At 44.0% G+C, this 26551-nt stretch overlaps 1 protein-coding gene across 3 annotated transcripts in view; it reads right to left on the minus strand.

Moving 5' to 3' along the window:
* Positions 1-26551, minus strand: part of DOCK5 (dedicator of cytokinesis 5) — a 147727-nt gene that overhangs the window by 29644 nt on the left and 91532 nt on the right. For all 3 annotated transcript variants that reach the window (XR_005593551.1, XM_039522200.1, XM_039522201.1), the window contains 17 exons: positions 25453-25523; positions 24073-24179; positions 21135-21271; positions 20382-20477; positions 19008-19106; positions 15594-15688; positions 14600-14678; positions 12965-13065; positions 10801-10859; positions 9617-9771; positions 7612-7697; positions 7022-7178; positions 4920-4960; positions 4716-4806; positions 2356-2475; positions 1392-1481; positions 496-600 (listed from right to left, as the gene is read on the minus strand). Coding sequence is in view for 2 of the 3 variants with exons in the window: in XM_039522200.1 (XP_039378134.1) it covers positions 496-600; positions 1392-1481; positions 2356-2475; positions 4716-4806; positions 4920-4960; positions 7022-7178; positions 7612-7697; positions 9617-9771; positions 10801-10859; positions 12965-13065; positions 14600-14678; positions 15594-15688; positions 19008-19106; positions 20382-20477; positions 21135-21271; positions 24073-24179; positions 25453-25523 (1689 nt within the window). In the remaining variant the exon portion in view is untranslated. The remainder of the gene's footprint in view (positions 1-495; positions 601-1391; positions 1482-2355; positions 2476-4715; positions 4807-4919; positions 4961-7021; positions 7179-7611; positions 7698-9616; positions 9772-10800; positions 10860-12964; positions 13066-14599; positions 14679-15593; positions 15689-19007; positions 19107-20381; positions 20478-21134; positions 21272-24072; positions 24180-25452; positions 25524-26551) is intronic.

The following is a 26551-nucleotide window of genomic DNA, read 5'->3' on the forward strand; positions in this document are numbered from 1 at the left end:
TGACACTGAACAGGAAGCATCTTCGCATTCCAGTGCATCTGGGAGGGACAGAGTCTCACTAACGTTCTGAAGTGAAGTGACCTATGTCCTTGAATTAGACCGATTCAGTCTGGAGGCACACGGGGTCAATTATTTACAAGGAAAAACCCACTCTCACAATGAAGATCACTGGGATAAGCAGTTAAGACACCGTGGAGAACATAAACATATGAAAGAGTCCCTCTCCGCCCATATAAGACCACATGGATCACCCAGCAGACTAGGGGCAACAAACTGTCCTGAATTCTCGTTTATACTAGAGTCAAGGGGCCTGAGTGTAATTGAGAATTCAGGCCATTTCCGTTTAGGGTGAGATTTTCATACCACTTAAGTGATTTAGATGGTCAATTCATAGGTATTTGGCATCAAAATCCTCTAGAAAGCTCTGATATCTCATCTCTAGGGTCTCCTATAGAACCCATCACTAGAATGTCTGAGCACATGCAGGATTCTTACCCGGAGGAATGAGGGGAAACCCATCCCATAATACCCAACAGCAAAATACTCTGGCTGAGGTCTCATCGCCTTCATAATATTCTCATAAAACGTAGCTCGTTTTTTCTGGGGGAAAAGGAAAAGAAAACCCTGGATGTGTTCATTTCTGAGCTCACAGAGACATTGTCAGGCATATTTACAAGGTCGTTTTCTCACTCTGTACTGTTAGCAACACATCTATGAAATATTACTTATACTGTTAAATCCAAAAGAATTGTAAAAAACCATCAATATAATGTTTGCTTATCCTGTGTTGGCACTCTTTTGTACTTCACTGACATAGGGACTGGTTTTGGTCATAGTCAATGTCGCTTCCTGGTTCTCATGCATTAGATCAATGCTGCAATTTTTGTGACTGCACTGTCTTCACAGATATTACAAAACAAACATGATATGAGGCATAGGCAGAAGTGGAGCAGGGACACAAACGGACGCTGATTATATCTTTGCAGGTTAAATAAGACAGTAAGCTTCCTGGGACAGGAACCCATCTCTTTGTTCTGTGTAGGTGCAATGGGGTCCTGTCCTTGAGTGCGGCTTGCCAGGTGCTATGGCAAGAATAAGCTAGTGAGATATATAGAAATAGTTTTAAAGTTATGAGCAAAATGTATTATACTTGTATGGAAATGTTAATTTATTAGCGTAAAGGAGAGTAAAACACCTGTATAATTTAAACTATGGTATATTCTGTTCACGTATGTTAATGGCAAAAGTAAGTTTAAAAAACAGTTATGAAAATATTGTTCTTTAATATTAAGCTTTGCAAAAAATCTTTAAACAAATAAAAACCTGAACTACCTAGCAACGTCCATTTAAACATGCAGCAGCCCAACCCAAGCTAGAAAAAGAGACCTTACCAAAAGATTACTAAGCCCTTCGTAATCAAAGACTTTGTTTTCGTACATGTCAGCCAACTCTTTGCTTAGCTGGATTGCTTTCTCCCACATCTCGAGGAAAGAAACAAAACAATAGTAAAAAGAACATTTATTATAAAAGCATTCATTACCTACCATAGGTAAATAAGAAATTTTGCTGACTACAAGTAGTTTTTTGTTAAAACATCTGACATTCCAGAGAGCGTCACACTATACGGACTATATTTCTGACTATGTTCATGATAATTCTATAGTACTTTTCATCGGTAGATCTCAAAGTGATTTACAATGAAGGGTCAGTATCACTAGCCCTGATGGGGAAACTGAGGCACTGAGAGGGGAAATGACATGCCCAAGGTCAGATAGTAAGACAAAGGAGCCCAGGTCTTCTGACTCACGTCTAGTGGTCCACTGGACCATGCTGCCTCAGGCCTGAGTCTTTTTGCTTCTTACCAATGAGGCATTTTCTTGTAAATATTACTGGTCAAATCCTCTCTTCAGCACACACCCTGAAGAGTAGCCACCCCTACTGAAACCACTCTTCCAAGGCAGTTACGCTCATCAGGGGGAAGGAATGGGGGAGCCATCTGTTAAGAATTCAGCTAATGGGAGCTCAGTACAATCGACCACATTTTTCCCCCACCATTCAAAATTTTGATACAAATGTTTGTCAGGGGAAAAAGAAAAACAACTGTAATGACCCCCACCCCGATATTCTGCCAGCTCTAGAGTTGAGGGTGCTCAGCATCCCGCAGACCTTTGGCTCACAGGTGGCACTGGATTTTCAAAGGAGTCTAAGAGAGTTAAGCACCCAATTCCCATTGAAATTCAATTGAATCCTTTGAAAAAATCCTAGCTTTTTGATTTATACACAGGCCTGTTACATTATCATCTTTCCAGATCAATTTGTTTATAAGAGACACTCAAGATCCACAGGGAGACTCACTTTGCCCTTGTCGAAGAAAGAGATGATTTCTTGGTAGAGTTTTTCCTTGAGTTCCTGTTGTGAATAAACATAGTAGCTGTCCCTCTGCAGCAGATGGGGAGCACATGGCTTATCGGACCACTGGGAAAAGGGAAAAACAGTTGAAAAGAACTAGGATATGTTCAGCCAAATGTGAGCGGGTTCAACTCCTGTGGATGTGTCTGAACCAAATTCAGCAGCAATGCAAGGGGAGGTGTAAGTTACACCGCACCAATAAATGGTCAGAAAACAGGAGTAAGACCTTGTCTACACACAAAAGTTGCACGGGTTTAACTTATATCAGTTTAAAAACCAATCAAGGGCTTGGATACACTTGCAGATGTAGAGCGCTGAGAGTTAAACCAGCCTTCGGAGACCGCAGCAGGGAAAACGCTACCGTGTGTTTTACACTGTCAGCTGCAAGCGCACTGGCATGGCCATATTAGCAGCTCTTGCAACGCCACAAAAAGCAGTGCATTGTGGTAGCTATCCCACTGTGCAAGTAGCTGCAATGTGCTTTTCAAATGGGGTGGGGGGGGGGTGGTGGAATGTGACGGAGTGTGTTGTGTGTCTGTGGAGGGAGTGACAGTGTGTTTTGGGGGGCTGAGAATGTGTCAGCATGCTGTCTTGTAAGTTCAGACAGCAGCAGACCCCTCTTCCCACCCCCCACTCACAACAGCAGCATTCCACACTAATGGTTTGCTTTGTCCCGGAGCAGACGGAGCTTTGAAAGGGGATATCCGCATGCATGCAGCCGATTTCAAAATAATGACAAGAGTGGCCACTTGACTTCAGGGGATTATGGAACATTTCCGGAGGCCAATCACAGCGCAGTAATGCAACTTCTCATCCACACTGACACTGGGGTGTTTCAGCCAGGGCGCAGCAAGTGTTATGCTTCTCGTGGAGGTGGATTACCAGGAGCACTCCAGCTGCAGAGTCCAGGAGCAATACGTGCCTTGCCAGTACGGACACCTCAGGAGTTAGGGCGCTTGGGGCTGCTTTAATGAGCTCTAACTTGCAAGTGTAGCCAAGCCCTTAGTTAAACTTGTGCAAACTCCTTTGTGGATGCTCTTATAACAGTTTGAAACTGGTTATACAGGTTAAGCACCTATACATTTACTGATGCAAACTAAACGGACATAAGCGAAGTTTAAATAGATGTAAGTGTCCGCACACAAAAGCTGCACCGGTTTAACTAAACTGGTATAAAATCACATCTTTAGTTAAACCAATGCAAGAGTGAGTGAGTGAGTGAGTGAGTGAGTGTGTGTGTGTGAGAGAGAGAGATGGACATAATTGCTTACCTACACGCAGCACCGCACCTTGAATTTTAATTTAAGGTATCATTTTAAACAAATCAAAGCCCAATGGCTGTGTGGAAGCTCTTATTTCAATTCAAGACAGGATTTTTTGGCACAAGTTCAAGCTAAACAGCAAAAAGCCATTCTGAAGCCAAAATAAATTTGCACCAGTTTAATTAAATCAGGGCACATCTGTGTGTAGATAAGGCCCCATTGATACACAAGTGGGAGGAAGGGGGTGTGGCAGCAAGAGAAATTAACAGGTAGGTTTATGAGTAAGCAGTACCCTGGATGCCCAATACACTTTATTTTACCCCTGGAACATCTCCAACAGTCCTGGAAAGAAACTCAGCACTGGTGTTGATAGGTGCAACCTGGCACTTGTCTATGCCAGGGTTGAAATCCATACCCACAGAATGCCCAATTAATGGTAAGTAACACTCATTTTTCACACCAGTGTGCTGATCCTCAACCCCTTAGTCACATGAGCAGTCATACTGAAGCCAATGGGACTACTAAAATAAAAAATCCACTACCCATCAGTGGATCTCAGAGCATTTTGGAAAGGAAGGTCTGCATCATGACGGTGATCAATTGTTCTCCATGTCCTCCAACCATCAGGCAAGAAGTAACTGGCTCAGTTTGCAGCAAGGGAGACTCAGGTCGGATATTAAAGATGGTCTAGATAATAGTTAGTCCTGCCTTGAGTGCAGGGGACTGGACTAGATGACCTCTCAGGGTTCCTTCCAGTCCCACGATTCTAAGAAAACATTCTAACTCTAAGGATAGTTAAAAGCACTGGAACAGGGTACCAAGGGAGGCTGTGGAATCCCCATCATTACTCTGCTGCTTTCATCACCTACCTGTTTTCTACCCAGTTTACACCTGATGTGCAACTTAAAAAACTTTTTGGGTCCTTGGCAGCCTCTTCAGGTTAAAAATCACACAGATTTATTATCCTGCATTGTTTGGTTGTCTTTGTCAACCTGAAAATCCCCAAACCCTGTAAAAATACTAAAATTGCCTCTAATGAATCACCTTAAGGAGTTCTGCGTGGAGAAGCAGAGTGTATGCTGCCTCTGTGAAGTTCTCACAGTCCCTGTGTAGGTCCCGGAGTTTATACAAATACCTAGACGAATGAGAAGCAAACAGGGATTTGATCTGAAGGCTCCTGTACTGACATGCCCAAAAGCAGTGAGAATAAAACATTTCTGTATGCAATTCTGGAGGCAGCCAACTTGCCTGATGTATATGTCCTCCCGTTTCTTCTCCTTATAAAAATTCTGCCAAGAAAATAACACAGTTATGAAGCTGGTGTAAAAACTACTAAATTCACAGTGTATCAGGCAAATTACCTGTTTAGGGCTATCAATCTTAGGTACTTATCTCAGCACCTCACAATCTTCAATGTATTCATCCTCACAACACTCCAGTGAGGTAGGGAAGTGCTATCATCCCTAGATGGGGAACTGAGGCACAGAGAGGCTAAGTGACTTGACCAAGATCATGCAGATAATCTGTGGCAGATGAGTTGAATGTAGATTTCCCAAGTCCTAGGCTAACGGCCTAAGCACCTTCCTTTTGTAAGACATGTGGGATCTCAGGCACACGTCTGCAACCCATGAAGAGACTGGCAGCTGAGAGAGGATCAAGGAACCAAGCTTAATTTCTAACCCCTATCAATTTGAGAGTGATAAGTGCAAGGTGACGAGTCATCCCTGAACTAAGGCACATGCAGGGATGAGTCATTCTTGCGATAGGCCCCAGCCAATCCACAAGCCAAGAGCTGGTCTGGTGACTCTCAGAGGACATATATAAGCCTCACAGGAGAAACAGCAGCTCAGTCTTCTTAGCGTCGCTTCATGACTTAGAACTCTCCTCTGCCTCATAGTGACAGACTCCACAGGCGCAGCCAGCTCCAGCCTCGCTCCAAGACCTGCTCCTGCCTTGTTCCAGCCCTGCTCTTGATTCCTGATTCCAGCCAGGGGCAGCTCCAGGCACCAGCATGCCAAGGGCGTGCCTGGGGTGGCAAGCCACGGGGGGTGCTCTGCCAGTCACCGCGAGGGCGGCAGGCAGGTTGCCTACGGCGGCATGCCTGCGGAGGGTCCACTGGTCTCGTGGCTTCAGCGGACCTCCCGCAGGCGTGCCGCCGAATCCGCGGGACTGGAGACCTCCCGCAGGCAAGCCATCGAAGGCAGCCTGCCTGCCGTGCTTGGGGCAACAAAATACCTAGAGCTGCCCCTGATTCCAGCTCTGACCCTTGGCTGCACCCACTGGGCCTCACCATCCTCGCCTCGGTTTCTAACAATAAGGAATCCAGGGCTTGCTGTATTATGGAAATGGGGGTTAGCCATGAAATCTGTATCTGAGTTTGGATGACAAACCCCTCTAAAGTGTGCAGCTGCTTGTCACTGACAGTTTGCTTTGCGCCCAACTTTAGCTAGAAACAGAGTAATAAAGTGGCATATGAGAACATTTCAATCCCTGCAAATAATGTTAGTAAGAACAGATGATCCAGTTCAAATGAGGTTAAGAGCCCTACATTTGATCCTGAATCTTTTTTCAGGGGTTCAAAACATTTGGTTATCTTCCCTCAACCTATAATTTTCTATGATCACTGCTGTTTCTGAGTACCCAAGCTCTGGTAGAGGTACCATTGGCATAACATGGCTACTCAGGAGAACTTTTACAGTGGCACAGGTGTATCGGTACAGCTGCACCGCTGTAAGCTTGTAAGCGTAGACATGGCCTAAGGGACCACTATGATCATCTAGTCTGACCTCCTGGATTTGCAGGCTGTAGACTTTCTCCCAAAGGCTTGATTAAAATACATCTTTTAGAAAGATATTTAATCTGGTCTTAAGGATTCCCACCTTTCATGTTCTCCTGTTTTTTCCTGGAGAGTCAGGAATTTTCAGAGTGAATCTCAATTTTCAGAGTGAATCTCAGGTGCAAGCTAAGGCCTGGGCTACACTAGCGGGGAGGTTCGAACTAAGATACGCAACTTCAGCTATGGTATTCGCGTAGCTGAAGTGGAAGTATCTTAGTTCGACTTACCTGGCCGTCCTCACAGTGGCAAGTCGACTGCCGCAGCGCCCCCATCGACTCCACTTACTCCTACTGCCGAGGTGGAGTACGGGCGTCGATTAGCAGACCGATGTATCGCGTCCAGACGAGACGCAATAAATCAATCCCCGATACATCGAATGCCACCCACCGATCTGGCGGGTAGTATAGACGTACCCTAAGCCTGACACCTGCACTCTGGAAATACCAGGTCTGTCCAAAGATTATAATGTTAAAAGCAAGTCAGTCAATTAGCACCAGAGCCCTCCCCCTCGTACCAGCACGTTGACAGTGCAGCTCATACGGTTCTCCTTGCTTTCGTCGTGCATGATGGTCCTGTAGTCCAAGAGATTTTCTAGCAGGCTGCTGACCAGCAAAGCAAACACTTCTCCAGAACTCGACAGGTATTTGTGCTTCCGGCAGTGCTCCAGAAGGCTGAATGCATATCGCCCGAGGAAAGAACAGAGAAATACAGAAGAGAAGAGAGAATCTGTTAAAGTTCTGGACGGTGCTTCTACTACTAACAGAACTTTATTACCATAATTCCTAAGTCACTGGGCCAAAAGACTCTAATGGAGACACATGGATCTTCTTTATAGAGGCTTTTCGCTTCTCTGCTTTGCTCATCAGAAAGCTAGAAGCTGTACAGCACCTAACACAAGGGCTCCCTGATCTAATTTGGAGCCCGTAGGTGCTGCTGTAATGCAAACAACAACAAAGGTATAATGTTAAGCCAATCAGTCTGTCTTGGCAGTAGCCAAGTCATATTAAGATCACTGTGGGTTGCACCTTCTCTATGTTACTCACTCATCTGAAGTAGTGAATTAGGGTTTCTTAGTATTCTTCCGAGTGTGTTTCAAACACTTACAGTTTCTCCAGCAAGGCCTTGTATTGCTCGTCTCCTCGGCCCCCTTCCACTTCCTGGTCCAGTTTGGTTATCAACTCGTTTTCAAGCTAAAAAAAAATGCACATAAAAATCTAAAACGGGAACAAATCCTGAGCACTTGGAATGAAGCCCAGATGTTTTTACAGGAGGAATTTCTGAATTGTCCCATGATGGGGCACTGATCTAATTGGCCAAACTGGAGGATGATTTTACCCAAGGAAACGACAGAGAAGACGGGGAAGGAGCCAGGAAATGTGAACAGCTCCCCTCCTCAAACCAGAAGTCACAGGAAATTGATCATCTCGGATACATCTCCCTGATCCTAATGGATGATTCCCTATTCTCTCCTGAGAAAGAGGAAAGCCCCTATCAAGGCCCCTGCTAACATGGTGGAGGAGAAAACTTCTTGCCAGCCACAGATTTGATGATCAGGTTGATTTTGTGTATGTGTGAGCAGGAGTGACCCTGATCAAGCATATAATCCCACTCATACCCCAGGCTACCACTGGTGTTCTTGAAACCAGTGTCCCAGTATCACCAGGAGTAAGCATTCAAGCCCCAATATACCAGGGTGTGTCTATAACGAGTATTAAACATTCATGCCCCAACATCCCATAGCATTCAAGCAATTCCCATATACTCCAGCAATCCAGGTACATCTCGGGGCAGACAATGCCAAAGGCTGATGACCCAGAGGAAAATAAGATCCCCTCTGAGTATTTAAAATGAGATCCAAGCAGAGAAGAGTTGATGCCTGTACAGTGCTAAGGGACACATGCATCACATTGTGACAACAGTCTTGTGTGTCTGAAAGGCAGAACGCCAAGGAGGCTGCCTCCTGGATGGATGATTTCAAATGTCTTCAGGGAGAGGAACCACCAGTGTCACTAGAGTGTCCCCTGCCTACTGGCTGCAATGCTAATGACTGGCATTCCCCAAGGAATGTGGAAAGAAAAGTTCTGAGTGGCAGTTGCTGGAGTTGAAGGGATAACTGGGCATGAAGCAAAGAACTTATTTTTCTTCCTTCCCTACCTGAATTTTCAGGCTAGCAATACATTGAGAAGTCCAGTGGAATTAGCCCACAGTTGTGTGTCAGAGACCTGTGTTCAAGTCCTGGACATTGGGTAACCTCAAGCAAGTCACTTCCCCTCTCTGTACCACATCCACAATAAAGTGGGGGATATTGATACTCATGGGGGTGTTGTGAGGGCTAAAGTTTTGTTGAGGGGGTTATTAAGGATGTTAACTGCGCCATATGATCATCACAACTTAGTATTTGCATCCAAGAAGTTATCCTCAGAGAATTATTGTTATGTAGGTTGCAAGATCCTGGGGGCAAGGACCACCTTTTGGTTCTGCTGCTTGAATGGCACCAAGCTCAACAGGGCTCTGGTCTATCTAGGTGTTAATACAAATACATAACTCTATAAAGATAAACAGGAAATATTGGTTTAATATCTATCTCATAGAATTGGAAGGGATCCTGAAAGGTCATGGAGTTGAGTCCAGTCCCCTGCCCTCACTAGCAGGATCAAGTACTGTCCCTGACAGTGTCTCATCCCCATCCCCATCCCCATCCCCAAATGGCTCCCTCAAGGATTGAACTCACAACTCTGGGTTTAGCAGGCCAATGCTCAAACCACTGAGCTATCCCTCCCCCCTTTTGATAATGCACCTTTTGATCCAATGATCTCAAAGTTCTTCGCAATTGAGTATTCATCTATTTTTACAGATGGGGAAACTGAGGCACAGAGAAGTTAAGTGACTTGCCCAAGGCTTCACAGCAACACAGTCAGTAATGGAACACAAGACTCCTTGCAGTCTCCTGCTACCTTCATCACATAAAGCTGCCTCGCAATAGACTTCCCACAGTGCTTTGTGCTGGGTGTGCACCTTAATTTAAAAGGAAACTCTTTTCTTTGCTTTTTTCGTACTTGCCCACCACACGGCATGAAACATCAGTGCCGATGATTCCACGGTCCCTCACCATATGGAAGTTTCTGTTCCCACTGAAGTTGAACTCGCACTGCATCATGTCAAAGAAAATGGGAATGGCAGCTTTCCGCAGCTCAGGCTCAGGTATCAGGGTCACCTCCAGGATTGGACCCACCATCGATGGAATGAACTTGATCTTATGGGGGCCTGTAACAGAAAGAAGATGAGACCCAGCCTCTGCTCAGTGGAATGCAGCTGCTTGAAAGCAGGTATCTATATCTGGGAGCACGTTAGTTATACAAAGGTAATGAGAAGACAGTGCACACATTCAGTATCATTGAAGTTCTCTAAGTGGGTGACACCCATTAATGGTGCAGTTTTATGTCCCGTTGCCATTTGTGCTCCTAAATCACTGAGTCTCTTTTGAAAATCCCACTCTCAACCTTTGTATGGTGTGACGGTTTGGGAATCAGTTTCTGGGAATTAACACTACTGACTGGATTGTATGATTGTATCTGTACACCAGCCTCTGGTATTAAGGGAAAGGGGACCAGCACCTGGGTGTCTGCCCCTGAGCAGGACAGTCCTTAAGGACCATTGACAATTGAATAATCTTGCCCTAGCAGCACAATGGGTGCTACCAGCCAAAAGCGAATGAATTGCTAATTGCTTTTAACTGGGGCTGGAGGAGGTGGCAGCTCAGAGGAGTGGAGAAGTTAAAAAAACAACAACAGAAGGACAGGGAGAGACAAGTGATTCAAATCTGCTGTTAAAATGTGAGACTCTCTCCATCAAGAGAAAAGAGATCAGAAGAAGGCAAGGCTGTGCAGGAGGAAGAGGAGGTGAGGAAGAAGGCTCCTGCACTCCCTATAAGACACTGACCAAAAACTAAAAGGCCCTCAGAGGGGTGAGGAAACTGAGGCAGGGATTTGCCTGCAGGTTGTGTTGTTTTTCCATAGACCTGTATCTCTCTTGTGCTTTGTCTGTGAGTAAAGTGTGACTGGTTTAGAAATTCCTTGGCAAAGTCTGTGTGCTACTTGCTTTCACTGTCACATAGTCCCAGAAGGGGAGCGCTAATCCAGAGGGTCCACAGCTTCCATGGAACTCTGGCAGCATGCAAGAGCTACCAGGCACAAGGTGGATGGACTGCAGAGCCCCATCTCATAGAAGAAGTGAAATCCAGTTTTGGAGGTAGAGCATACACACTATTGTGAACTGTACAGATAGGAAACTCACCCAGATTATACCACATATCCCTTATTTTGAAGCCAATCTCTTTCCTCATGTCCCCGTATCTAGAAAGGGAAAAAATATTAAATGAGAGAAGAAGGTAAAAAAAACCCCGCATGTATTGAAATTAGCCTTGTTAAGCTGCCAGGGAAATTTAACAGCCCAGCTGCATAATCTACTAGCCTGCCCTTTTTAAAAACGTGGCCCTGAATATTGGGCATCAAGGGTAATAAGGTAATAATAATTGGAGATATACCAATCTCCTAGAACTGGAAGGGACCTTGAAAGGTCATTGAGTCCAGCCCCCTGCCTTCACTAGCAGGACCAATTTTTGCCCCAGATCCCTAGGTGGCCCCCTCAAGGATTGAACTCACAACCCTGGGTTTAGCAGGCCAATGCTCAAACCACTGAGCTATCCCTCCCCCCTTAGGAGTAAGGAGTTCAAGACCTGAAGGCCAAGCTACTCCCTACCATCCATCTGCCAAGAGGTGAATGGACACCAGACATCTTCAGGGGGGTAAACACCAGGAAAGGAGAAAAGCTATTTAAAATGAAGGATTATGTTGGCCCAAGAACAAATGGGGATAAGACGACCATGAATAAGTTTAGGCTGGAAATTAGAAGAAGGTTTCTGACCATCAGAGGAATGAGGTTCTGCAACAGCTGAGCAATGGCAGAAGTAGGGCCAAGAAACCTAACTAGTTTTAAGAAGGCACTTGATAATTTTATAAATGGGATTGCAGTGGATTCCCCTTACTTGTAACCTCTTGGTTCCCAGCAAATAGTTGCTATTCTCTAGGTTGCCAACAAGTGGAAGGCAGGTTTGTGGAGCTGCAGCCAAGGAAGGAATGTCCCCGCACCTCCTTTCCTGGCTGCAGCTCCACAAACCTGTGCGCGACCAGAGCTTTTCTTCCAAAAAAAAGTTCTCAAATAGGCATGCCGTTTATTGCCAATATCCAAATCCCATTAATATTATAGTCAATGGGATGGGACTGGTTCTGGCAAAACGCTGCTATTAAATAAAAGTTGTTATTATGAGGATTGCAAATAACCAGCATCCACTGGATATAGCAGGGTTCCCTGTGACACGAGGGGACCGAACTCAATGACCCAGCAGGTCCCTTTCCAGTTCTTTGTTTCTATTCTGGCAAGAATTGGGTTAAAATGCACCCCCCAAAAGAGTGAATGCACCCTGCTAGGAGGGAAGGGTGGGTTAGCATGTTGACCATAAGCATTCCTGACAGTAGGCTGGAGGGTAAGACTGCAGTTTAGCCAGCTCTCGTAATTTTATCCAGAATCTTGCAACGTTTTGTGTTTTTTTTTTCCAAGCCCCAGTTTCTGGAATCAAGAGATTGCAGGAGAACTCAGCTTCCATTAAGAAAAAAAGTTTCTAACCCTCATGACTGTAGAGGAAAGCTTGAAAACATAAAATGAGTGCGCCCTAAAGGCAAAGAAATCAAGAGGCAAAGAAAAAAAATCCTGCCAAAATTATTTTTAAAAAAAATCTCAAGATTTTTAAACCCATGTCATGATTTTTAGAGGCCTGACTCAGGATTTTTGAAGGCTCGGGATTGGCAATAATGAGACTGCAGGGAATAGAGCTGTGAGCAGATGAGGTCTGGATGCTGGAGGAATGTGCTGGTTATTGCTCACTTGTCCTGCATTACAGCTGGGAAAGCCAGTAATTTCTTACTTTGAGGACTACGGCTGAGGAAAACCTTCTATCTTGGACCTTAAAGAAGCAACAACCTCTGTTCTAAAATGAACCAAACCACTCACATGTTTAAACTCAACCCAAACATGCAGCGCTCATTGTCTGGACCTACCACTAGCTGTTCTGTCACAGAGAGCCCACATTCACAGTATGTCTACACTGCAACCAACAGCTTCAGCACAGGCTGTACAAGCCCACCCAGAGCCCTGTGTAATTACTTGGGTGGCTAGTCTGCACTGAAGCCCATGTTGCCACAGCTTCACTGCTCTAGTACCCGAGCTAACCAGATTAAAAACAGCCCAGGTATGTCTACCTGAGCTGTCGTCACACACCGTGATGCAGTACAGACATATCCATGGATTGTATCAGAGGTGCCTCGCTAGATGAGCACAATATAAAGACTGGGCTTATTTTCCAAGAGTAAGACGACCTGATCACATTTCAATGTGAACTTACTTCTTGAAAATTTTGTTGCGTTTGGCCTGTGAGAAGTTCTCCAGCTGGAGGGATTCGTGAGTGAGAAAAGCTACTGCCAAGTGGAAGTAATTGTTCCAGAGCTGTGGGGAAAAAAACCTGATTAGAGAAAGGAAAAACACACAGAACAATAGAGCTACTTAGTCACCAGTGCTGCAGATTCTCTGTCAGGTATTAATGAGGAAACACAATTACAATGAATGGGGAAAAATAAATTCCCACAGGAGGTCAACAGGTGTAAAAGCTGACTAACAGCTACACCAGGGGTAGGCAACCTATGTCACGTGTGCCAAAGGCGACACGCGAGCTGATTTTCAGTGGCACTCACACTGCCCGGGTCCTGGCCACCAGTCCGGGGAGGTCTGCATTTGAATTTAAATTTTAAATGAAGCTTCTTAAACATTTTAAAAACCTTATTTACTTTACATACAACAATAGTTTAGTTATATATTATAGACTTATAGAAAAACGTTAAAATGTGTTACTGGCACGTGAAACTTTACATTAGAATGAATAAATGAAGACTTGGCACCAGGACCGGCTTTAGGCACCAGCAAACCAAGCACATGCTTGGGGTGGCACAATTCCAGGGGCAGCATTTCGGGTGGTTTTTTTGTTTGTTTGTTTTTTGCACTTCTGCAGTTGAGCTCTCAGATTTTTTTTTTTTTTTGTGTGCGCGCTTCGGCCCACCACTTCTGAAAGGTGGCTGACTCCTGAGCTACACAATCTGCACCATCAAACTTTGTTTCTTTTGGTGTGATCTATTTAAAATGCTTACCCAGAAGACTATTTATGAATTTAGATACATCAAATCCCGCCTTAAAACTCTCCTTTGCCCTGATGCCCATGAAAAATGTAATAGTTAGATTGCTGGTGTGCTGAGACCATGGACTATCATGCTGACCGATACTGTCTCCTTGTTTCCTTGAGCTCTTGCATCTGTCTATTTCCACCCGTTGTCTCTGATCATATACTTGGATTGTAAGCTCTTTGGAGCAGAGACCATCTTTTTGTTCTGTGTTTATAGAGTGCCTAGCACACTGGGATGCTAGTCTATGTCTTGGGCTCCACAGTGTCTTTGTAAGGATAGGAAAGTATTATCCCTATATCACAGACAGGGAACGGAGGTAGCAGAGAGTTTAAATGACTTTCCCAAGGTCACACTCGGGAATCTGTGGCAGAACTAGGAATTGACTAGATCTCCTGTGTCTCAGTCCAGGGCATTAACCACAAGACCATGTCTCCTCAAAAGAGGGGTTTGCCATCAAATATCTCCAAAGTGCCAGTAAACTATAGTCAACCTAACACAAAAGTAAAGGGTGGAAAGAGATACTTTCACATTCCCGCTTTAGCACATCACTGCTATATGGCATACTGAATGAGCATAGAACATGCTCCACACATCATTGGCTGAGGACAAGCCCATGTTACAAGTAGCTTCTCGGGTTAGAAATTTCCCATTCATGCTACTTTTCCGCCAAGAGGACCAAAAACCACCACCCTCATCAATATCAATAACAAAACTGGTGTCAGTGGGACCTGAGGGCACCCATCACCTCTCTGAACTTGCTTAGTTCCAAAGTGGTCAGGACAATCCAGAACTGAATTTATCCTCACCTGGAGTTCGAAGCTTGCTTGATCCAGAAAGAATCGGTTGAGCACAGAGGTAAATTGGTTCACTGCTCGGAGGAAAACCCTGGAAAAGTAAACACAGATAAGGAAGCATCCATAGAAGTAGAAACAGCACATGCCTGAATGTATGGCTCCTTTTCACAAGCTCGGAGGAGGCACGAACCAGTGACCTCAGCTCTTCTACTATAATCCTTCTCTTTCCCCAAAATCCTCTGTACTCAGTGGGAGGTGAAGGTTATTTCTCTGTTTCTCAACAGAAGTATCCCTGATTTAGGGAAGTTACAAATGAAAAGATCTATTAGGTCATCTGGTCCCCATACCAATACTGTGTTGTTCCACACAGGATATTTACTAGTGTTTTGTCTCTCGTAGGTGCTTCCATGACCCCTATGTGGTATCTGAATTACTCATAGTCTTTAATGTATTTACCCTCACAACACCTGTTAGGTAGGCAAGTGCTATTAACCCCATTGTACAGATGGGAAACTGAAGAACGTAGAGGCTAAGTGACTTGCCCAAGATCACACATGAAGTCTGTGGCACAGGAAGGAAATGCACTGGGTTTGCCAGGTAATGGGCTAGCACCCTACATGCACAATCATCCTCTTTTGTCCAGTTTAGCTTTAAGTTTCCCTAGTGATGATGCATCTCCCCACAGATTTGAAATAAAGAGGTTTCTCAGATTGAAGCAGGCATCTCTGGCAGGGAAATCCAATCACTGGGGGGGAAAGCTTGCAAACGCTCCTTTTGACAGAGGAAGAAAGAGTTTGCAGCTTCATAAGTCATAAAAAAAAAAAAAGTCCACCCTATAGGGCTTTAGTCAAAGCTAACTTAAACCAATATGAACTTTTAAAGGAAGTACATCTCAATTTACTTGCAGCAATTCTAGTGCAAAATCTCCTCAGTCCCAGAGCCAACAAGTTCTGCAGAAGTTACATGAGCCTTCAACCAGTAGCAGCCTCTGGTAGAGGCTGTTTACCTGCTCTGCATCATGTTCATCACCATCCAGTCGTTCGCATAGACATTCTTTCCAATCAGATCCTTAAACATGATGAAGGTTTCCATCAGGAAGTCCTGTAAAAAAATATGCCACATGCAAGGTCTAAGAAAGTTAGTGTGTAATCAGATGGAAACATTGCGGGGGATGCAAACATGTGTGACTGCAGATTTCATTGATCACAGATCAATATGCCGGCCCTTTGAAATGCATCTTTTATTATGGCACATATCACCGTAACTAAATTATGTCTGAAATCTCATCCATCAAATTACAGGAGGAAAAAAATCCCCTCCACAAATCTATTCAATGAATGCAATTAAATCTGTTATTGTTTGAAGTCAATCTCTAGATGCGTAGGGAGCATTAAAAAGCAAAACAAGTGTTTAAAGTCTTTTGACCTAATACTTCCCTTCAAATGTATGAATGATGACATTACATAGGGCTGCTGCATTATTTGTTATGTACATAGATTATAGAGGGGGTTGTCATTCCCCAGCCATTTAGACCTTTGCTAAATGAGGTTTAATGTTAGCAAATATCTAGCGTAGACAAGATATGCAGTCTTTAACAAGAGCTAAACTGGACAAGTTAAAGCCATCACACCTTAAATCCTAGTACAGATGAGGCTTTTCTGCCAAATTGCAGGATGAAGAGTGGGATTTGTGCAAGTGATACTGACAAAATCTAACTTTAGACTAAGAAAGAACCTCAGTCTCCAGAGGTTCAAACGTTCATAGGCTCTCTTCTGCTCTAAGAGGTAACATTCACATTCAAGCACCAGACACGCACACACCCAAGAAGTCATCACTTTCCAAAGGTCACTAGCAAAGAAATATGCTGCTGGGTTGAATAGTGTGCACTAAAGAATTGGAAAGTGACACTAATGCAGAGAGAGAAATGGACACTGGTGCTGCCACAGTAGAAATCCTCTAAGCATTATTAAATCAGAGCTTGATAGAAAGGGTTAGGCTTGATATGGGGCACCATGAAGACTAACATGATCTCCTAGGCATGTTAACCTGAAGAAGCAACGTTGCAATGCCTGGGCTGAAAATGCCACAAGGAGATGCTTATTTTTTTAAAAAAATTGTAAATAAATCATGATGTCATTGGTATTATTTTAAAAATAATTTAATGGACATATTTCTCTATGTTTTAGGGATCGTAACAGTTGGATTCCAAATTTACATATTGGACCAGTGTCTCCTGAAGCTGTATTCTTGTACCAGCTTTTTTTTTTTATACAATTCACCTTCCTGGTTTGTCTCACGTGCACAAGCTGTACATGCATTGAAAATGTAAGAGGAACATTTAAATGCATGATTCAGAAGGCACTGAACCATGGAGTGAATGAGAAGCACAAACGATAGCTTCAAAGATTGAAGCCTACACCCTGTTTTAGGAAAAGTCATTAAGCACGTGCTTAACTTTAACCATTGACCTCATTCTGCTTAAGCATACTTCCTGAATAGTGAAGCTGTCCTGAAGTAAAGTTCTTCAACGGAAACGTTGTCCCAATTCAATTAGCTTTGTCACCTAGCACTCCTGCTCTTCCACAACATTTCCAGCTGACTCTGATTCACTCCACTGATTCATTTGTAAAAGACTAGTACACATTTTATGAGCCCTTGCAAAACCTTCATGGTGTTTAGGTTTTACCATGCATACTTTTCCAGAAATCTTTCAGGTGAGTTACTAACTCAAAAGAGTTTTATTTGATAGCAGCCTTCAACTACCTGAAGGGGGGTGCCAAAGAGGATGGAGCTCAGCTGTTCTCAGTGGTGGCAGAAGACAGAACAAGGAACAATGGTCTTAAGTTTCAGTGGGAGAGGTCTTGGTTGGATATTAGGAAACACTATTTCACTAGGAGGGTGGTGAAGCACTGGAATGGGTTACCTGGGGAGGTGATGGAATCTTCTTCCTTAGAAGTTTGTAAGGCCCGGCTTGACAAAGACCTGGCCAGGATGATTTAGTTGGTGTTGGTCCTGCTTTGAGCAGGGAGTTGGACTAGATGACCTCCTGAGGTCAATTTCAACCCTAATCTTCTATGATTCTATGATTATTCAGTTGAGTGGCTTTTTCAGTCTAGGCAGTGAAGTTGCAAAAATATCTGTGTCCTGCAGGTGGCCATGTTGCTTAACAGATCACAGGCAATTATAATCAGCCAGGGAAGCAAAGGCAGCATCCTGCCATTCATAGTGGTTTACATATATTTTACAATAAATTCTGAAATACCTAATACAGAATCACACAACTGCAAAGTCTACCCACTCCTGTATTCCAGTTCACTATACTTGTCTCTGCTGTAGCTGTGCAGAACAGCCATCAGGAACTGTGACAACCAATTAGAGCAGTGTCACACCACAGAAGCTTGTGCAATACTGTCTCTGGGTCTGATCTGCATGGGGTGTGTGTGTGTGTGTGTGTGTGAAACTTAGGCTTTACTTGGAGTTTCTGGTCCTAAGGGGCTCAAAGAACAAAGAGCAAAAGTGTTGTTTCACCTGGGTGTTGGACTCAAACCACACGAAGATCATGAACTGTACATGGTTTAACACAGAGGATGGATATGCAGTGCTGGCTAAGGATGCTTGACTCTCACCCTCGATACTCCAGCCCGAGCCTGAAAGCCTATAAAGAACTTTACAGCTCCGCTGCTCTAACTCCACGAGCCTGAGTCAGCTGACCTGGGCCAGCCACAGCTGTGCCATCCGCCTTATTCCAGTATAGGTGTACCCTCCGGGGCTTCAAATCATGGAATGCTCTGCGCTAGGTGCTGTACAAACCCATCACAAAGAGACAATCGCTGCCCCCAAAAGTTTGCAACAACAGTTGAGCTTTTCAGAAACCTGATCGAAATGTGCATGCTTTCAGGTTTTGCAGCCAAGATGCCCTATGGCTCTATTACTAAACACACAAGCGTGTTTTTGGAAATTAGTAGAGATACTGCCCCAAGCTTGTCAGCTTTTTCCATCAGGGCAGACAAACAGAAGGGGAATCCAAGCTCTTAACTGAGCTCTAAATGAAAGAATGAAAAAAGAGAGGGATGAACACATGGATAGAGAAGAGAAAGGAAGGGGAAAATGAACTCCCCTGCTTTTCCTGTCATCCTCATTCAATCTTTCTATTTTCTTCCTCCCAGCTCTTCAATTACACAGGTTTAGAGAGTCACTAAAGATTTGTTTTCACCTCACATGACAGTCTAGTCTGATGTTTTGCTGAGTCAGCAAACAGCCAGCAGTGCTGTATCCAGCTGGGGCGAAGTGAATGTTTCACTAACACTTGCAATATTAGGTACTCATACTCCTCAGTGATGGGTGCAAGAGCCTGAACTGAATATAAGAGCTGGATAGGATAAAATTAGAGAGAAATGCTACATGGACTGGGCTGACTTACGATAATGTCCTGTCTGGTTTTGAAAGTGCTGATGTAGTGGTTATAGTGGAAATCATCCATCTGTCTCAGGATGGCTGTCATGCAGGCTACAAAACTACCCTGCAATGGAAAAGACAAAAAAGGCACTTGGTCAATTATCTTTCTGCACTAAGGCCCCAATTCAGCACAGTTCTGAAGCATGTGCCTAATTTTAGTCACATGAATAGTCTTGACTTCAAAGAGACCACACACGTGCTTTAAGTCAGGCATCCGTTTAAATATTTTGCTAACTTGGGGCCTAAGAATGCATGTACTAAGGTCACTTAATGTGATTGTTTCCCTTCCCTTCCCCCACAGTAACATCTGCAGTGGGGTGATACCTACATATTAATCTGGACATCACCTCTCATAGGGTTTAAGTTTTAAGTTTGAGGAAAGGAGATGGGACAGACTTTATCCCTTCAAGGACCGGAATTTGGAAAAATAAACTTTTACTGTGTGAGATTAAAATGAAATCACTGTGTTTCCTATAAATGCAAGTAGCAGCTTTAAAAAAAAAATCTGGGCTGTCACTCTCTGAGCTACTGAGACACTAACAGTTTGGTAAGTAATAATAAAAATACTTACCCAGATAGGACTGTCTTACCTTCATATCTGATCACTAGTGCAAGTACTGCTGAAACTACAAGGAGTTAAGTTTGAAAAGCAGAACTCTCCTACATCCATTTAGAATGGTACCCTCCAAGTCTTCATTATAAACATATTTGATGGAAACCATTTGCCAATGTCAAAGCCTCTTCTTATAAAGTGAATTTAGTGCTGGATTGACAGCCCTGGAGTTCTCTATCCAGCCACAGACCAAGTATATGGCAAGCCACAACGGTGCAAACCTCCTCTTATTTTCCTACCAACCTGCTTCACCCAGACTTGGAGAGGACATCTATAGGGTTGAGGGTACATCAGCATCTGGCTCCATTCAACATCAGAACCAAATTAATTAGTGTTTCTACAATGTGGCTGCCTGACTATTAGGAACTGGACGGAGACCCAAACATGCTGCACATACAAGCTACAGAAGAGTCACCAAACAATAATGACTTGCAGCCACTACCGCCTCAGACTTGATTGATTAAAAATGGTGCCTTAGCAGAGAGAGTTCTATATTCCATTACCTCTTTCTACAGCCGTCCAGGCCCAATTTTAATAGGGCTGGGGCAGGCCTCCCATCACTCCCCATAGACCCCACCAGGGTGCAGGAAACAGGACAGAGATTTTGTAATGCACTAGCACAATTTGCAGTCCATAGCAGGACAGACTGATGGAAAGCTCCAATCTGCTGAAGCGTCAGAGCAAGGGGTAGAAAGCAAAGAACAGAAGCAAGCAAAAGGCTCTCACAATGTGCAGAGACTGTCTGCTCATTCCAATCACCGTCCGGTTTATTCTCCTCAGCAGGCGCTCCATGATCAGCTGGATGTGAACTGCAGTGGGCCCCTGAAGAGATTAAAGAAGCACAGGATTCTTTGCTGCTTTTAAAGAAGCACAGGCTGTTTTAGATTAATCTCAGTGTGGTCTATTCTACAGAGAGATTTGTTGTAGGGAAGGGACAGGCTGACTGTGGCTATTTATTGTCAGGAGACACTAGAAAAGGAGACTCTTTGCTCAACAGAAATTCATTTAAATAGAAAGTAGTTTTAGACTCCGAGAAGCGGGTAGGGGAATAAATCTCTACACCAGTCCAGGGCCCAGCAAAGGGATTCACAGGAGGCTAATCTTCCCCATGTTGGAGCTGGATCGGCCCCCAGAGCAGGCTAGAGCAGCCTGAGGGCAGCTCTAACTTGAGCCCCTTGTTTCTATACCCCCTACAAGGGTTGCATCAGCAGGGGATCACCTCTCTGGGGATGACCTGACCATACCTTCCCTTGTTCTGTCCTAGAACGTCTTAGATTCATTTTTGATACGTCTGATTTATCTTTAATTAGACTCAAACGTCTCATGCCAATACCCAATACGGAAAAACTTCTGTGAACATCTGGTCTCATTAACTCTATAAAGACTGGTTCTGGCAGGTGCACTTAAGAAGGCTTTGTTCCTCCTCCACTAGTGTAACCCCACCAGTGAGGACGACATTAGACTAGAGCCCATACTCACCACATCCTTCCGGTCGAGCACTTCTAGAATGTTACTGAGGAGCTGAGAACATGCCTCATGATCAGGCTTGTTTGAATTGTCATCCAGTTGGCCACTTAGCTGATCTATTAGTAGAGGCAGGAGAGCATCTCTGCATTCTGAGAAATGAAGAAACGGAACAATGCAGTACAATGGCCTAAGTATAAGTGACCACAAAAATAAAACTTTGTGCTCCTCACTCTGACTCAGTCACAAAAATTAAAATCATGTCACAGCGGCTCTAATAGGTAAACAGCAGTACAAATCGCCTCTCTTCTAATTAGACAGATTGCACTAGAGAGATTTCTCTCAATATATATATTAGATGGTCCCATGGCCAACTAACATAGGACTTGGGAGACCCCAGGTTTGATTGCCTGCCCGGCTTGACTCCCTGCATGACCTTAAGTAAGGGTCTACTGGTAAAATTTTCAAAAGTGACACAGGTATTTTAAAAAGTGATTTTGGGCCAGCTTTTTCAAAGTTATTTAATAATATTATCTAGCTCGTATATAGCCAACTAAAGATGAAAAAAATAGGAGCTTAGTGGGATTTTCAAAAGCACTGAAGCAAGTTAGATGCCTGAATATCTTTGAAAATATGGGCTTAAGTCACTTTTGAAAATGGGATTTAGGTGCTTTTGAAAATTTTCCCTGTAGTCTCTCTCTGCCTCAGTTCCCTCATCTATAAAATGGGGATAATAGCACTTCTCTACCTCACATGGATGTTGCGAGGATCAACACATTAAAGATTGTGAGGCGCTCCCCTCTACTCTGGTAATGGGGGCCAGATAAGTACCTAAAATAGATATGATGTCCATAACAAATGGTGGCTGTACACAGCACAGTCACCAGCTAATCTGGAAACTATGTAGCCTGGATAAAACTTGGCATGAACAGAATCCAGTATTGTTAATCACAGATGCACACACTCCTTTGAGATAAAGGAAAACCTCTACTGGCTGCAGTCATACTCGGGATTATAACCTCTCACATCATGGTAACACCTAGCACACACCTAGGGCTTTTCATCTGTAGCTCTCAAAGGGCTTTTCAAAGAAGAGTAAACGTTATTATCCTCATTTTACAGATTCAGAAACTGAAGCAGAGAGAGTTTAAGGCCACAATTTTCAAACCTGGGTATCTAAAATTAGGCACCTAAATCCATGTTTACATTCCTAACAAATGGCTTGATTTTTATTGCTGCCTGTTTTTTAATGGCTGCCTTTCCAGCAATGTGTGGTCATGTTTTTGCCATTCTAGAAACCCTGGTATCCGCATCTGTGTTTTAAAGTCTTGGAGAGACACGGTACTGCTTCTACGTATAAGAGCAAAGAGTTATGGTGCATGGTTCTTAGTGATGATCTTAGGGCTTGACTCAATGTGCTCACCATAGAATCATAGAATATCAGGGTTGGAAGGGACCTCAGGAGGTCATCTAGTCCAATCCCCTGCTCAAAACAGGACCAATCCCCAACTAAATGATCCCAGCCAGGGCTTTGTCAAGCCTGACCTTAAAAACCTCTAAGGAAGGAGATTCCACCACCTCCCTAGGTAACCCATTCCAGTGCTTCACCACCCTCCTAGTGAAAAAAGTTTTCCCTAATATCCAACCTAAACCTCCCCCACTGCAACTTGAGACCATTACTCCTTGTTCTATCATCAGGTATCACTGAGAACAGTCTAGAGCCATCCTCTCTGGAACCCCCTTTCAGGTAGTTGAAAGTAGCTATCAAATCCCCCCTCATTCTTCTCTTCTGCAGACTAAACAATCCCAGTTCCCTCAGCCTCTCCTCATAAGTCATGTGCTCCAGCCCCCTAATCATTTTTGTTGCCCTCCGCTGGACTCTTTCCAATTTCTCCACATCCTTCTTGTAGTGTGGGGCCCAAAACTGGACACAGTACTCCAGATGAGGCCTCACCAATGTCAAATAGAGGGGAATGATCACGTCCCTCGATCTGCTGGCAATGCCCCTACTTATACAGCCCAAAATGCCGTTAGCCTTCTTGGCAACAAGGGCACACTGTCAACTCGTATCCAGCTTCTCGTACACTGTAACCCTTAGGTCCTTTTCTGCAGAACTGCTTCCTAGCCATTCAGTCCCTAGTCTGTAACAGTGAATGGGATTCTTCTGTCCTAAGTGCAGGACTCTGCACTTGTCCTTGTTGAACCTCATCAGGTTACTTTTGGCCCAATCCTCTAATTTGTGTAGGTCCCTCTGTATCCTATCCCTACCCTCCAGCGTATCTACCACTCCTCCCAGTTTAGTGTCATCTGCAAACTTGCTGAGGGTGCAGTCCACACCATCCTCCAGATCATTAATGAAGATATTGAACAAAACCTGCCCCAGGACCGACCCTTGGGGCACTCCGCTTGAAACCGGCTGCCAACTAGACATGGGATCCATTATCTCACCATCTTCTAACTACTGCTCTTTGCTATGCTTAGGGAATAAGGAAACCAAAAACTTACTAATGAACCCAAAAGAAATTATTCTTATCCTGAGACCAACACCAAAACTAAAATTACTGTAATTTTTATTAATTATCGGTATTGCGGTAGTGACTAAGAGCTTCTGCCATGGACCAGCATCCCTGTGTACCAGGTGTAATACAAACAGAACATAAAATTGGTCCCTACCCCGAAAAGAGCTTACAATCTAAGTATAAGACAAGAGACAACAGATTGTGTCTTTGTACCCCCACATCTATGAGACAGCATTGGTCAGCATATAGGCAGTGGCCTAAGCACACCAACAACCTCACTGTTGCCAAGTTTTTTTTGTAGGCATCACAGTGAAGGAGAATTTTAAGGAGGGATTTGAAGGAGAAATTTAAAAGAGACGTGAACTTTACAGACAAGTATTTGTTTGAGAAGGTGCATTTCCTGCAGTTTCTGGGGATCTCAAGAGGCTACTCACCAGATTGTTTGAACAGATCACTGTCCACTACCTTGGTCATGCAGTTGAGTTTCTGCCGAACTAACTGGTTGTCAGGGATACTTTGGATAAATTTGCTGAAGAGGATGCTAGAATGCAAAGCACAAGGTAGACAGATGGTCAGTATTTTCACCCAGAGAATGCTGTTGCCTTTGTTCCACCTAATATTACATTGTCGTGCCCCTGCTCAAGCAGTTGTGCCATTGTGTTGAGAACGGTCTCAAGGTAAACCGATATGAAGTCTCATGTTATATAGTTTCAGGAAGCTCACTAAAGAACTTAAAATAAACTGAACAGTGATCAGAATCAGCAGGTTTATACCGCTCAGATAATTAACCTCATGTTACAACAAGTTTTCATGAAAATTCATCAGCCCAGGCACAGAACCTATTTGCTCTTCCCGACCATTTTTAGAAAATATATATCTAACTTTCCTGCCAGAAATAAAAATAAAATTTAAGTCTCTCTAAGCAAATAGGATTTTGCAAGGCTACTAGATAACATACGCGGTGGAGCAGTGGCTGAGTAGCTAAGGTGCTTGCCTCCAATCCTGAAGGTTGTGGGTTCAAGTCTCATGCTGAAGGGCTACTTCCAGTTCACCCAGCTGCAAAATGGGTACTTGACCCTTCAGGTTAGGACAGTCAAAGGTGGTCAGACAGAATGCTGGCCACATTGCCCCCTTGTGTGTCACTGGCTATGAAACTGATGTGTCTTAATCACATCAACTCAATGAGCCCTTGTTGTGGGAAACTTGACCATTTTGATCACCGCAAGCATAATCACCCAAATATATCCCCCGCTTCAAGGGAGATCACTCATCTTAGTCCCACAGTGAATTACATTGCACATATGTTTGGTGTCCTCTCACTATTATTTGCAAATTACTTACAACGAAATAAGGCTCCTGAACTCAGGCACGGAAAGCTATTTACACCGAGGAAAAGAAATCCACTTCATTTTAAGTTTTGTGCACGAATAAATTGTTTGTATCCCTCCTGTCTGGCCTTTGTCACCCATTGGGCCTTGGCAACCTGAGATCTAATGATCCAGGGTTCATGGAATCATAGTCACTGGGTTTCATTCATACGGCTTTGTAGCCCTTGAATTTCCAGTTTGAAGAAAGCCTCAGAACTCAGAGCAAAATTCAGCTGAAACACACTAATTCCTTTGGGCTGCAGCTCTAAAACCATTATGTGGCTTCCTCTAAACCCTTCCAAGGAACCGTTCACATTTAATCATGCAGCTTGTGCAACGTCACATAATTAATTATTAGAACTGTATGCTTTAGGACAGTTTCCAACTTCCTCCCCAAAAGATACATATTTAGTAGGTTTAGACAACAAATACGCTTAACACAATCACCTGAGCTCAACCGGATCAAATACTAGTTTGACGTCATTTATGATGCTTGGTAAGTATTTTAAAGCTGCGCCCTGTAGGAGAAAAAAAACACACACACACACAAGGAGGTTGGGTTAGCTTAATCAATTCATTGTAAAAGAGAACAAGCTCGAGGACTTGCTGCTTGACATCATTGGAAGAGGCTCACATCACCAGTGGTAGTATCTGGTTTGGGCAAAAGCAAAATTTAAGCCAAAATGTAACCTCATCAGAGCTGAAAGGATGCTGCATGAAAGACTTCTAGCCAATGCCTTATTTTGACTTTCTGGTTGTGAACACACTGCTGTCCTAGGGACTGGGCTTCTTGAAAAAATCAAAATGCATTGGGCAGGCAAGCAGAGACATGTGAAATGTTTTTTACACATTTTTTCTTTGGGGGTGGGGGGAGAGTTTAAAAATAAAGCCCTCCTCCTCACAGCATTGGCCTAGCCACAAGCTTAAAAAAACTTGATAAGAAAAAGACAATGATGTCTGATTTTCGCTCTTATTTAAAACTCTTTGGACTGGACTGTAGCCAGCCCTTATATGGTCAGAAAGTCAGGGGGGCTTGGACTCCACCCTACCTTCCATCATACACAGCCCCCATAAGAATTACAGGCCCTGTGCTCAATTGCAGCTCATTTGTCCCCACTCTTTAGAACAACTTGTTGAGACTGGTGTAAGGAGGAGCATGCACTAGCCAGCCCCATGTGTGGGGGAAAGGGGTTTAAGGTATGCTGTACCCCTTAAAAGGGGAGCAGCAAATGACCCCCATCTGGCAGTATAATCAGGGAGTTCTAGGAAACATTCTCCCTGATGCAGAATACACTCAAGTGCTCCCTTTGCACTGCCCCTTAGAGGCACAGTTTGGTGCTCTCTGTGGTTTAGTATGTCCGTGAACAATGCCAAGAACAAGCTATCTAGGCACCTCTGGTTCATCACAGCAGCATCTGAATGCCTGTGTGTGACAGCTACTGAAGGTTTCCCCGGGGTTTGCTGTAGAACGGCATTCTTCCTGTCTGCTTTTGGTGGTGGGAACAACAAGTTCCGTGCTGCAGGAAGAATGGACCCTCACCACACA

Source organism: Mauremys reevesii, linkage group 2 (assembly GCF_016161935.1).
Source record: "Mauremys reevesii isolate NIE-2019 linkage group 2, ASM1616193v1, whole genome shotgun sequence".
NCBI classification, from domain to species: Eukaryota; Metazoa; Chordata; order Testudines; family Geoemydidae; genus Mauremys; species Mauremys reevesii.